Genomic DNA, 14354 nt, shown 5'->3' on the forward strand with positions numbered 1-14354 from the left:
GGTGGCTGGCTGTCCCCGGCCCACAAAGGGTGCTGCCTCAGCGCCTCTGTGCTTCCGCCTGTTCCAGAAGCTGTCAGGTTCTCTGGCGCACCCTCTCACCTGTTCAGACTAATTTCCTAAGTTCGGCGGGTCCCGGACCAAGATGGCGACCGCTGCTGCTGTGGCTTAGGTCGCCTCCCCAGCCGGGTGGGCACCTGTCCTCCGGTCCGGAAGGTGGCCGGCTGTCCCCGGCCCACACAGGGTGCTGCCTCAGCGCCTCTGTGCTTCTGCCTGTTCCAGAAGCTGTCAGGTTCTCTGGCGCACCCTCTCACCTGTTCAGACTAATTTCCTAAGTTCGGCGGGTCCCGGACCAAGATCTCTTCTGGATGTTATAAGCAATTTAAACATAAAGAGTCATGGACAGAAATAATAGATGGAGCCAGTTGAAATGAACAAGGTTACTAGTTGCAAATAATATGTCTGACTAGTAAAATCTGGGGAAAACACACAAGATGAGACACAGAAATGATAAAGATCAAGAATTTAAAAAAAAAAGATTTCCAGGAAAGTGTACCCTACAGAAATGGATTGCTGTAGGATGTCTCCTTTTGTCTTTGTAATTAATGCTTTAGGTTAGCAAACAAAGTAGAGGGTTTCACGTGCAAGGCGCTTTCCATCCAGGTACCTGTGGAGCTCACCTTTAATCCAGCACTCAGGAGGCAGAGGCAGAAGCAGTTGCATCTTCAAGTTCAAGGCCAGCCTGGTTTACATAGTGAGTCGTAGTCCAGGCAATATTATATAGCAAGATCTTTTCTCCAAATTAAAACAAAGCACGTCCAGAAAGGTCCAACACCAACAATGAGAATAAGTTGTTTAATCAACAGTTGTTCAAGTCTATAAGACAAGTATTTCAGTTATATATAAACTCCTATCAGTGGTTTAGGAAAGTGAATATCCTAAATCCTTTTGAGGGACTAGCACAACCTTGATAAAAATGTAAAGATCACAAGGTGGGAGTGGGTGTAGGATGAGTTTCACTCATGGTCACTGACAAAAAATACTGTGAGAGTAACACATTCCAGCGCTGACAAAAGAACACGCCGTGGCCATGAAAGCTCAACTGGCTCAGTGTCATAAACTTTAGTAGCACAACGCCATGTTAACAGGTAAATGTCATAAACTTTATTAGCACAATACCACGTTAACAGGTAAAAAATGCAAATGTGATCATCTTAAAACACTGAACAGACTCACCATCTGCTCCTGGTTTAAAATAAAAAACAAGGCTCTTACAAACTGTGACTAGAAGGGAGTCTGCTCAAATTTATAAAGATGTCTCCAAAAAGGAAAAAAAAAGATAGCACATATTGTACCTGAGCATGAGAATACATCAATTCTTTTAATTATCAGAAATAACAAAGAAGAGCCAACTTGTGGGCAGGCTGAATGTTTGTGGCCTCCATCCCTTGTGTGGGAGGATTGATCTCTCAGTATCTCCCCTCCCCCCTCTGATTTCCTGCACCATATTCTTTTCCTTCCTACATATTCAACCCTTTGTAACCAGTTATGTGTGTATATACATATAGACACACACACATATATATATGGTTTTCAAAAGCAAGGTTCCTTTGTGTTACAGCTCTGGCTGTTTTGGAACTTGCTCTGAGAACCAGTCTGTCCTTGAACTTAGATATCTGCTGGCCTCTGACTCAGGAGTACTAAGATTAAAGGCATGCACCACCAATGCCTGTCTTCTAAGACATTTTAATTGAATGTTTCCCTGATATACTTAGCTTTACCTGTCTACTTAGAGCACTTTGACAATCTAGAATCTCCTAGAATCCACAGTGAGGGACACACAAGTATGGATTTACTATATTTACCTCATAATAAATATATTTTGGAGGAATACAGTCATGCATACCACCATAGCTCTTTACATAATTGGAGATGCAAGCTAGTGCAGTTAGCTGAACAACTTTAAAGGCAAGAAAACTTTAAAGGAAGAAGAAAGAATAGCTGTCTATAGTAGCAAGGTGGGCAGCTGCTCACATTAAAGATCGCCAGTAATCCACAGACACATATTTAATCATTACTATGAGCACTGGCTAGCTTGCATTTAAGATGATGGTGACATAAAGAACAGCTTTCTCTTCAAAGGGGTGAGAACATTTTATCTGGAGCCAAAAGGGAGTGACCATGGTCTGGGGACACAGCTGTAGGTTACTTCAAATTTCATGTTTAAATGAGGCACCAGTTTCGTGAGTCTTTTATGGTAACAGAATAAAGAATGTCATAAATTGAGGTAAGAAACCTTCCAAGCATTGGTCAAACTACCAAAGCGGGGAAATTTCTGCTATAGGCCTCACACTGTTGGAAGATACTCTCAGTCCTTGGGTTGATAGACTCTCTAAGTCTATAAACTTTCCTAACATTCCTGAGTATGGTAGGCCACAAACAGAAATTTTTGCTCACAGTTGCATTTCTGTACCGTGGAAATGATTTGAAAGATACACACTCTTGTAATTCCACACTGGAGTCTTGGGGATTCTCTGAGTTTGAGGCCCAACATAATCCCATCCTTTGTCAAAGGAAAAAAAAGATTTCAGTGCAAAAAATAAAACAAAATCCACAAACTAATAGAGACCCAAGCAGCCCCTAGACCCTCACCCTGCAAATAGATAGTCTTACATTTTGGAAAAGTATAAAGTATTATTAGAATTCATCATCAAGAAGTAATATGTTTCAATCGAATGACGGAGTGTCTTAATTGATCATTCCATCTCTATACCTGGTCCTTTCTCCATCTGTTGTTACAGGAGACTAAAAGTACAGATAAATGCATAAAGTGACTCGTGTGGAGGAATGGGAGAAGCCTTCTAAATAATTAGACTCTTGAAAAACAGGATGCAGGTAATGTGTGAAAGAAACTTTTTACTTTTTTTTGAATCAGCGGGTTTGCTCCAGGTCAGCCATTCATTTTTATTCTTGAATTAGTGATTCTGCTCTCACAGTGTGAAACATCCTGCTAGTTTCTATTCATTAGGCTGCAATGATGTGTGAAATATGCAAATGAGAGCAAATTGTGTATGCCTTTAGAAAATACTTTTTTTTTTGGCCACTTCAGCCCTGCAGGTCAGACATCCAACCAACACGTCTTTTGGATTAAAAAAATTTGGCATAACACTATACTGGTCCATCCCAGAGGACCATCCATTTCTTCATCGTTTCCAGCTTCTTGACCCTGCCTGAGCTTGGCTCCTGCAGCTTTTCCTCTTCCTCAAAGCTAGCATCCATAGATTGACTCCCTCTTGAGTGGCTTTGCTCTGGTGTCTTCTGCCTCACCCTTCAACAGTTAGGGACCCTTGAACTCTCCCAGGATAATCCCACCTTACAGTCGCAAAGTTCCTTTGGGCAGGTAAGGTATCGTGTACAGACAGCGGGTGTTAGTACCTAGAAGGATGCTAGGGACTAAAGCGAACTTCCTAGCTTATCTTCCCACTTCCTCAGCTTGTTCTGATCTGGCTCTGGCCATCTTGCCACACCGGAGCCTTGTGCCCACTGTCCCTCCTTGGTGAGGAATGGCTTTCCCTCTTCCACAGTTCATATCTCTGCTCAGAGGATCTTCAATGAGCCATGCGTCTACTATTCACTCTGTGCCCTCTCACTTCACACTATCATTTTTCTCCAAAGAGCTTCTTCCCTCTTCTGTCTGGGTCTCCTGCTGGAGGTGAAGAGTGGGATAGTTTTGCTTCCATGTGCCACCCAGAACCTAGTCAAATACTTAACAAGTAGCATGAATGAATCATTGTCATTATGCACCCTAACATGGTGTGTTCTTCAGTAAGCTGGAGCACAGCAAAGTATTTTATAAAGATGAGCTACCACTCTGTACTAGAAAAGAAAGTGCATGTCAGAGAATCCTGTGTGTGCAAAATATCACACTTCCTTTTTTGCTCTTTAGAAACTGGAGTACATGTTCGTGCTATAACTGGTAGCTTCTCAGAATCAGCTCAAATGCATGAGGGGGATGCTTGTCTTCTCGTACTGCTTAGCAGTCAGTAGCCTTTGCTGTTTAGGGGATATGAGCTGATGTGGTATAGAATGTTTGTGATGAGATGGCTCAATAGTTTAGAGCACTGACTGCTCTTCCAGAGGGCCTGGGTTCAATTCGCAGCTCACCACTGTCTGTAACTCCAGTTCCAGGAATTCTGACACCTTCACGTAGATACACATGCAGGCAAAATGCCAATGCACATAAAATAAAAAAAAATAAATTAAAGAAGCCTGTCTTTTAAAGAGAGATATCAGCTTGGTTGTTGAAAGCCACATTTCAACTGACCCAAGACAAGAATGTCCCATCCTGTCTGGGTTTGTAGTAGTTGTCTGCCTACTTATACAAGTCAAAACTTGCTGGAAGATCGAGTTTTATGTGGAATTATTTTATAATAAAGACTAAGATGTCCATTTTAACTTGTAATTTTTACTATGTGCCCTGTGTATCCCTTCTTAGATTAGTCTACTGAGACTCACTAATTTCTCTCTCTCTCTCTCTCTCTCAATATATGGTATCATATTACCTTATTAGTCAGATTTAAGCTGACACTAGTTAGTGATGGACTCATCTGCACTATTTTATGTCCTTCTATAAATAGCCCCATTACTTGATATTTTTGAGAACAAAGATTGGTAATGACAAAAGTGCCCCATCATTTGTGCTGCCACTTACAGAATACTTACTGTGTGTTAGCTTCTAAATCCTTCATACATATGTACATAATTACATATACACCCACATACACATACACACATATGCATAGAAATATACACATATGTGCATATATAGATGTACATATATACATACACTTACACATATGCTGTTTTATCTTTTTACCCCATGAAGTCATGGAACATTTCTTGTTTTGTTTATCCAGCCCAAGAATATTCCTGTCATCCAAAGCATGTTTTATGAAACTCTCTTTGCTTCCTCTAGTTCTGAGGATATAGTTCAGTTAAGGTCCCCTAGTGTCTTGACTGTCAAGATGAACATATGACTTAGACATAGCTGAACAGACAAATCTCAGAGAAGTTATTTGCATCTCAGGAATCAAACAACTACTACATACCCACACAGGGGGAACTTACCTAGGACTTACCCAGACTGACTTCAACCATGTCTCTGTCAATGTTCTGTGCTGTGTCCTGACATCCCATAGTGATGATAAGTCAACCACTCCCATTCAGACCTGTTCTTGAAACCACAGCAGGAGAACACACACGCTGCAGTTTTCATCAGGGCCTGGCTTAGTTAGACATTTGCTGTTTTCACTTGATTATTTTTTGGTTCTATGGCCAGTGCTAGTGGGTAAAGTGGGTTCCATTTTCTGTTTGTTTGTTTGTTTGTTTGTTTTTGCTAACTCCAGTGGAATAGAGGAGGCTCTTTGGAACTTTGGGTTGAGAAGGCATTAGCTACGTTCCATACTGCTGTGACCAAATGCTTGAAAAGAAGCAGCTAACAGGAGGAGGACTTTGGGATTACAGTTTGAGAAGATGCACTCCAAGATGACAGAGACTGTGTGATAGTCGGAGTGGGAGGCAAGTTGGTCACCGTGCATTTGCTAGGTCACATTGTTAGGAAGCAAAGACTGGACAGGAAGTCGATCTGGGCCTAGTTGTCCACTCCAGGAAGGCTTCATCTCTAAAGGTTGTGAAGCCTCCGGAAACAGTGCCACCAGCTGGGAATCAAGAGCTCTGACATGTGAGTCCCTGGGGGACATTTCATATTCAAACCACAGCTGAAGCCTTCTCTGGGCTAGCAGGAAAGGGAAGTAAGGAAACAAGTTATTAAATGTATTAAACAATATTGGACTACATTTGGATTACATTTTGGAGAAATGAAATTCCATGTTTTTAATTTCTGGAGCATGCTGAATGGAGAACTTTCTAACTTATTCGGCTCAAAGAGTATTTCTGTTGTGAGCTCATCTGTGTGTGTCAAACTGAACTCAATAGCTTGTTCAGTTCAGGGCAAAGGCATCTTCTAACAACCTGCTTCTTTTACAACACGCCCAGACAGTGTTACTCTGTGACGACAGGGACAGTGACATGATCTGCATTTCGATTCTGGAACTGAATAGTTTGTGGGGATCACTCTTTTTGGCAAGAGGGGTGCTAAATCAGAGTCACTCTGAAAAAAATTGTCATATGCCCGCATTGTTGCACCTTTTGAGCAATTGCATTTAGGCCTCACATTTTGTTGGTTGGGGGGGGGGTGTCCCATTTTCTCCATCTCTGGTCCAAGTTACTTAGCAATGGCCAGCTTAACTATGTGCCCGCCATATTGTTTCGCATGTTTGACCAGAACATTGACAGATTAATAGGAAGGGTAAATAGCAACAACTGCAGGGGCCCAGTGTGGGGCAGCAGGATTGACTGCTCTAGACTTCGTTGTGTTTGCTCAGAGGAAGCTGAAGCAAAAGCCTGCTGGGATGAGGTGAACCGGGTCATGAGCATTTGTTTCTCATCTCTATAGACAACAATTGTCTTCTCAATAGAAGATGGCTTTTTCTGAGTCGACATGATTGTCCTGGCAAGGAGGAGACATTTGCCATTGCAGGGTGCTGGCTAAATCTCATACAAATGGGAAGGCCACATGAAAACTTCAAACGGACTGAATTCCTCAGCGGATCCTTTTCACTTGTGCTGAAGGAGAGAAAATTTATCTTGAAGGTCTCTAAACCTTCACCTATGCTTTGCCTACTACTGAATGTTTAGCATTTCATGAAATTTTAGAATGATCCAGCCACCTTCCCTCCTCCTGAGCCACGAAGGTAGAGCCTTGGGCATCTAAGGGCATCTTCTGTTGACATTGCAAGCCTTGTCCTAGGGGAAATCTGTTTTGATTCAAATTTGTTCTCTGGATTTATGGAGATGAGTTATATTAGAAACAAAGAAGTGGTGGCTTCAATTAAAGCTAAAAATGTATTTCTGGTTGATAGGTTCTCTGAGCATCGGTGATTTCGAATCTCAACTCGAACCCCATTCTTTATGGTACACTTTATTTCCAGTAAAAGTCTCTGAAAGCTTCCACAGAGACTTTGCTTAGTCATTCTTGGTTTGTCTGTCCCCACCCCATTGTGTATGTGTGCACACACGTTTGTGTGCATTGATAAATAAATCTTGCTTTAAATCTAGCAGACACTCTTGAGTTAGCAGGCAGGAAGGGAACGGGGTGGCATTTGCAGTGTCTCCTTTCGGTGGCTGTGACCCTGCTTTGTGGTGTCTGAACGGATGCTGCTTTCTGACCCATGTCTTACACTTGCTCCCTCTGTGACTCATTCTTGTCTTCCTCTCCTCTTCTTCTTAGCACTCAAGGATCAGGAGCAACATGGAAGCACTGTTTGTAGTGGTGTCAGAAAAATTTTCCAGCTCTCATAAGCTTCTCAAACTGAAAAAACAAAAGCATTGAGAATTGTCTGTTTATTCATCTGTCCGGGAGCATCCTATCCACCAGGTTACAGTGTGAGTCAGTTATCCAGCAAAGGTGTCCACTGTGGCTTTCTGCTGCCCTGTAGTGTCTGGACTGAGGTCAATGGAGACCCCCTCCCTCCTTCCTGGCACCTGAGTTGGCTTGCTACATTTGAAACCTTCACCCAGCCTTTCTACCCACAGCCTTTTCATGTGCTGTCGACTTCTTCACAGTTTGTTGGTCTCAAGGCACAGGACTCTCTCAGGTGGTGGCTGATGACTCTGAGAAGAATTCTTCCCAGCAAGGAGCCAGGAAGGAGCAAGCTTCATCGTCTGTAATCACTTAGGGTGGAGTTATTGCACGTCACGTTAAAATTCTATTGCGTATGGCAACCAGGTTCAAGGGAAGGGAGCAAAGATGGCTCCTTTCCTTATGAAGAGTTCGGGGCCTTGTACAATTACAGTAGGGTTTTGAGAGAGAAGAGACTTGAATGTGCTGGGTGACTTTGCAGAAAGTGCTTGAGCATGGCCCTCCTCCGATGGTCCCTCAACTTCAGCAAGATGCAGACAGAGACCCCTCAGAAGTGTCCCGTCTTTGAACTCAGGTAGCCTCTTAATACAGCTTCTGATCAAACCCAGTGCCGCTTTGCTGTAGTTCATCCTGCAACAAACTTATATTCCATGTTTCTTTCCCTCTAAAAGGTAAGATCAAAGAACTGCTTTGTGGTAGAAATTCCTGCCAGGAGAAGCTTGAAGACTTTGAAAAGCCAGTGGGGAACACACATTACCAAATGCCTTTTCTACCTTTCCGTATGCCTTCATTTTTAAAGCAGGATTTAATCCTACTGAAAACCACTAGGAACCCTGGAGTGGATAAGAAATAAAATACTTTGGTTTTAGTCCTCAGCTCATCATTGAAGAGAGAGGCCTAGGTAAATAATTTCAGATAATTTCGCTTTCGGCCTATTACATTCTCTTTGAGGGCACTTAAGTTTTCCAATGGCCCATTTTTATGGCTTGGCACATGGGCCAACTCTATGCACAAACTGAGCAATCCATAGTGTATTTCATAATCATAAGCCAAAACAAGTGCCTTTAGATTTGTAATGGTGCCTGCTAAATCATCACCAACTAAACTTTCTACGTGGGTGGAAGTGTGTAATAAATATGGGTGGGAGTGTGTAATAAATACGGAGCGTCCCTGTGCTGCTGCTGAGCGCACTGGCTGGTTGCTGGGCTCTCCTGGCGAGGCCGTTTGACTTGACCTTGTGCATTAGATATATCGATGAACCACTTCGAGAGTCTATCGTAAACACAGCTCTAGATTATGAGGTCAAGAGGATCTCTACCGCCGGGCTACTTGTCATTACCTAATAATGGGAACCACCTGCACGTTTCAGTAATAGAACTTTCTATAACCTACAGTACACTCAGACAAACGAAATGCAAGGGTTTCTAAAAACATGTTTGTATATGATTTGCGTAAGTTAATTTAAATATGTAAAAATTAAAACGTAGAGGAAGAATAGGCAAGGACTGATTGAAGATAATCTTACACCCTTTGGTAGGGATGTCTTTCTTTTTTTTTATTAAAAAAAGATTTATTTTATTTTTAAAGGGTATATGTACTGATCTGTCTGTGCATCTCTCTTCCTCTCTCTCTGTATGTGTGTATGTGTGTCTGTCTGTGTATGTTTCTCTGTGTGTATGTGTGTCTTTGTAGCTATGTATATGTGTCTCTCTCTCTCTCTCTCTCTCTCTCTCTCTCTGTGTGTGTGTGTGTACATGCTGCATGTGCCTATGGAGGCCAGAAGAGGTTATTAGATCCCCCTAGGGCTGGAGTTACAAGGTCTTCTTCCGAGCAGTATGTTATTATAACCACTAAGCCACCTCTCCAGCTCATCTTTCTGCTTTTAAAAACTCTAATGTGCATTATGTGTGTGATCTTCACAGTCAGGAAAGTAAATGAATGGTATGTGTAATTGCCTTACATAACATCGTTTTCTTATTAGTACCTTGTCCAAAAGGAGGCTCAGCAGGCTAATGCCTTCCTGAGTTCTATTCACCCAAACACCAGTAGCTGATGCCCTGCGGACATCTCTCCATCCCTAGTTCCTCTGATTCCAACAGTGATTCTCACGCTGAGATTAGCTTTGAGATTGTAGAAGGTTGATGGTTCTGAGAAGGACAAAGGCAGCTGGGGGCTCTGGACTGATCTTTGAGAGGCTATGGGAGCTTGCAGCCATAGGGCAGCCTCAGTCCTCCATGTGACCTCCTGTTTAAAGACCTCAAGCCTACAGGCTGTTAACTGGATTTTATTTAAGTAAACTGCCTTGCTTTGCAAGAGCATTAAGGAATTACCATGAATTACATGAAAGAATTATTATCCATAGCACACACATCTTTGGAAAGGCTTAATTCAGTGTGAGCTTTTGGTTTCAACTCAAGACTTGCCTGCTAGCTTTACAAAAAGCATAAACTAAATCTGGAATCTCGAGATAATTTTCTCTTAGGGTGCTTGTTCTGACACCTCCTTCACCCTGCTCCCGGTCCCCATAGGGTTTGTCTTGTATCCAAACCTGTCCAATATTCCCCTGAAAGGCAATCTGGGTTGTGTGGGTGGAAGTGGGACAGTGTTGTGAAGTGGCTCCCACCTCTTGAACCTGAAGAATGAGAGAGATTGCCTTTTATTAATTAATTTAATTAATGAATGTAAAACTCCGATCCAGGGAAGGACTGAAGGTTACAAGTTGTAGGTAATTTGCATTAAGACATTTACTTATTCAATTGCCCTCCGTGGATGTAATAATCACATGCCTTAATGCGTGCAAATCTGGACAATAAATAGCTTTTTAAACATATGGCAATCAAATGGCCTAGTTGGCTCCTCTGAAAATATGAAAATGTTAGTTAGCTCTTTGTATTGTCTGTTTATTATGTCTAATTATTGAAGGGAGTCACAATAAAACCAGGAACTAACAAACTTTGTTAAGTAACAATGGCTCTCAGCATAACTACTAGTGCACTGAATTGACAGATTAGGGTCCATTCTCCTAATGCAATAAGGTGCTTTCCAAGGCAAATGCTATGAAAAATGACTCATTTTGTCTTTGTTAAACTTGGTGTTGCTGTAGATAGTCTTTTGAAACAGATACACCTGTTTAGAAGTCAGTCAGTGTCCCACTAGAAAAGAATCCAGCTTTCTTGGGATCTTCTCTAAGGTACAGATGGTATCAGAGTCAAGTGGTTCCTCCAAAGGGGTTCCAGATTCTTGTGTCTCAGAATAAGGAATTGGACTGAGATTCCTTGCTTAGTAGCAGGGATATTTGCACAGCATGGCCTTTTCAGACATACTCTATCCGTTCATGTGGTATTTCTACGTGACTCATGTGTCTCCCTGGCCTCTTAGGTTTCCATCCAGAGCTGTGCGTTGCAATAATGTAGAATCTCTAGGTTACCTTCAGACACTCTGGAGTACCTCTGAGCCTGGGCCAGTAGCTCCACAGCTCCAGACAGTTATGGGGGTTCCCTCTTCTTTGTGAACTGCTTCTCTTCATGTGCTAACTTTGTGGCCTTTATTATAGGATTTTCTGGACCTCACTTGACATTAGTCTTCTGCCTCACATATAGTGTAATGCCCAAGCTATGGGCTAAATACTTATACAGAGAAAAATCTTTACCAAAATATACAATGTAAACCCAAACTCAAATCTGCTAAAGTTTCCAGGAAAATGACTTTATTAGTAATATGTTAGGAAGTTATGAGCTAGGAGAACTTGATCTCAGCATACATGAAGTTCCCTGTCATTAAAAAGCAAATATTATTTTGAATTATATATGCAGTGGGGTGTCATGGTCTTGGTAAGGCTTAGAGCTTCAAATCTCCTACTCTTGTACTGCCAAATGAGAAGTGTTTGGACCCTTAGACCCAAAACACCCAAAAGGCCCAAAGGGCAGCATAGTAGAGACTGTTGGAAGACATGTAGAAGAGAATGTGTATAGTGGTCTTTGTGGGACAAAGAGTGACCCCTAAATTGAACTCGCACCATAAAGTTCCACAGAGGAAGCAGGGCCCCTGAAAGATATGCAAAAGCTTTGGTTTCAGCTCCCAAATACTATCGAGACATGTTTCAGTGGGCCCAGCAACTTATTCATTTGATGTGTTGTGTGTTTATATGTGTGAACATTTGCCCCTCCCCCCATTCCATTCCATTCTGCCTCTTTTTGTTCTGCTCCTTTCCACTCTGTTCAGCTCTGTTCCATTCCGTTCTGTTCCGTTCCATCCTACATTGTTCCACTCCCTTCCATTCTAGTTTATTCCACCCCGGTACAGTTCCACTCTGCTTCATTTAGATAATCGATAGTTCCATTACACCCAGTTGACTTCATAATGGACCCCGTGGTCACACCTACCAAATAAAAATGCTATTTAAGAAAGTTAAGAATCAGAAGAGCAAGGGGTTAGATGAAGAGGGAGAAAGACTTACCCTTGGTGATGTTGAGACTTGAGGAGTCCGGCTAGATGCAGTAATTAGCAGCTCCCAATTTTGAAGCACTCACTGTGTGCCAGGTACCATGCTAAGCCTTTATGTATGGCGTTTGTTTCCTGTCTGCTTTTCACAATGACCCAGTTGCATGACATCTATCTAAGGATATCAGATGATTTCCTTAAAACAGAGGAAACTCAGACTCCTAGAATTTATCCTGTTTGCCTGATCTCTTATAGATGGCAAGTGATATAATCAGTACTCAAATTTGCCATCAATGGCTGTATAGACCTAGCTCTTGGCCACTGTCAAAATCTTGCCCATAACTCTGCCTAGACCACAGGAGATAAGAAACAAAGACGTCAAATTACCAATGTTAGGGCAGTCTCTACAAGTGGGTTTTCAATGCGAGTAGAGCATTGAGGTTGCATTGCTATACAGTTAATCTTTAAATAAACAATATTAAAACTTTTGTGTGTGTGTGTGTGTGTGTGTGTGTGTGTGTGTGTGTGTGTATCTCTGTGAGGTTATGTGTACTTGAGTGCAGAAGCCTGCAGAAGCCAGAGAGGGTGTGTGAATCCCCTGGATTTGGAGTTACAGGCAGTTGTGAACCCTTTGATGTGGGTTCTTGAGACTGAACTCTGGTCCTCTGAGAATGCAGTTAAGTTTTCATAACCGCTGAGCCATCTCTCCAAACTCCATATAACCTCATGTGTGGGTTTTCAGGGCACGTTCTGGTTTGGGTTGGTAGAAAAGGCAGAACGCAATAATTTGTTATATACCATGAAATTATGAGGTCCTTCATTTTCTGAGCATAGGGAGTATTTCTTCATCTGGACTTAGGCTGTATTCTTCAGTTCAAAGTTACTCTCAGCTTTCTAAATGATCTTAGGAAAGATTAGCACATTTGAATCTTAAATCAATGGAAACTACTTGGGTCTAGACTAAGTAGAAAAGCAAAAGACATTAGTGATGAGATTATTTTATTTCTCTTTCAAAGATCCTAAATTTGGATAGGACTCTCTCTCTCTCTCTCTCTCTCTCTCTCTCTCTCTCTCTCTCTCTCTCTCTCTCTCTCTTTCTCTCTGTAGGAATTGGGCCCGGGGTCTTAGCACATGCTAAGCAAGGGCTCTATCACTGACTTATACCCATTGCCATCCACATACATTCACATTTTCATCTGAAGACAGCCCTGGGAGGAAAGAAAGCCAGATAGTTCTGTAAACAGCTTTCTATTTGTGGAAAGGAAAAGTCTGAAAGGTTCTAAGGGATCATATGGAGGAGCGGGTGTGGGTGACGTCATCCACCCCCATCGCATTTTCTGGAGTGGAGGAAGCAAAGCACAGACAAGCTGGATGGTGTCTCTGAGATCACACAGAAAATAAATGCAGAGTTGAGGCGAGGAGCCTTTGTATTCTTAGAATCTTACATCAAAACTCTTTCTGCCACACCCCGGCAGCGCCATTTCCATGAGTGTAAACACAGACACCAAGAATACTCTACCACTGATGTCCACACATCTGTGAGTGCAACAGAAATGTTTTCCAGTGCAGCCTGAAAATTTCTCTAATCAGGAACCTATTGTCCAACTTCTTAGGGGGTCCTAATATTTCTTAGCTCGCATCTCTAAGCCCATGATATTGCTTATCCTCCGAAGTGGACAGTGTGGCGCAGAAGTGTACTGTTGGGGGGGGGGGACTGTGGAGATTGCCACTCAAATACGTGTAAGTGTCAAAAATAAAACATTACCATAATTCATTCAATAAAGCACATAACTTTGTTTTCAATAAAACATTGTATTACTTCTTTTTGGAGGTTAATAAAAGGAAAAGTTTTAAATTAGTTGGTGGCCACCCCAAAGCCCACAGGAATAACGAATCGACTTTATGGGGTTAAGCTGACCTGCAGCAAATCTTTAATAAACTAGAGATTATAAGTAAAGAATTCCAGGGGTCTCTGAAAGTGTCTCCCTATCACACCTCTGGCCTGCTCCTCTTTCATGCTAAGCACGCGGTCTTGTTAGAGGACCCTAGCCAAGTGCTAGTGACTTTGCATTCAATCTCACACCTTCTCCAGGTTTGACAGGACGTGACATTTACCTTTATGCTCACTTACATGTATATTCACTGATTAATGTACAGATGGGTCTTCTTACAGTCTGTTTATAAATAGCTTGTTTATAACTCAAAACACATTTTCTCGTAGAAAAATGTCTGCCTGAAAATATTTACCAAATGCTCAAAACTGAGCATTTGAGCATCTCAACTGTGTAGGTGGGTTCTGAAGCCAACTTTAGACACTTTGTGTGTGTGTGTGTGTGTGTGTGTGTGTGTGAGCATATCTGTATGTGTATTGTGTATAAATATATATTTATGTGTACATGTATGTGTATGAATGTGTATGTATGTGTGCATGTGTGTG

The 14354-nt window shown here is 42.0% G+C and overlaps 1 protein-coding gene across 1 annotated transcript in view; it reads left to right on the forward strand.

The window, feature by feature from the left end:
• 1700113H08Rik (RIKEN cDNA 1700113H08 gene) overlaps window positions 1–14354 on the forward strand; it is a 172554-nt gene that overhangs the window by 13114 nt on the left and 145086 nt on the right. Inside the window, exon 2 of the mRNA NM_029685.1 lies at window positions 2799–2892. Coding sequence (NP_083961.1) covers window positions 2887–2892 — 6 coding nt within the window. The 5' untranslated portion in view covers window positions 2799–2886. The remainder of the gene's footprint in view (window positions 1–2798; window positions 2893–14354) is intronic.

Source organism: Mus musculus, chromosome 10 (genome assembly GCF_000001635.26).
Source record: "Mus musculus strain C57BL/6J chromosome 10, GRCm38.p6 C57BL/6J".
NCBI classification, from domain to species: domain Eukaryota; kingdom Metazoa; phylum Chordata; class Mammalia; order Rodentia; family Muridae; genus Mus; species Mus musculus.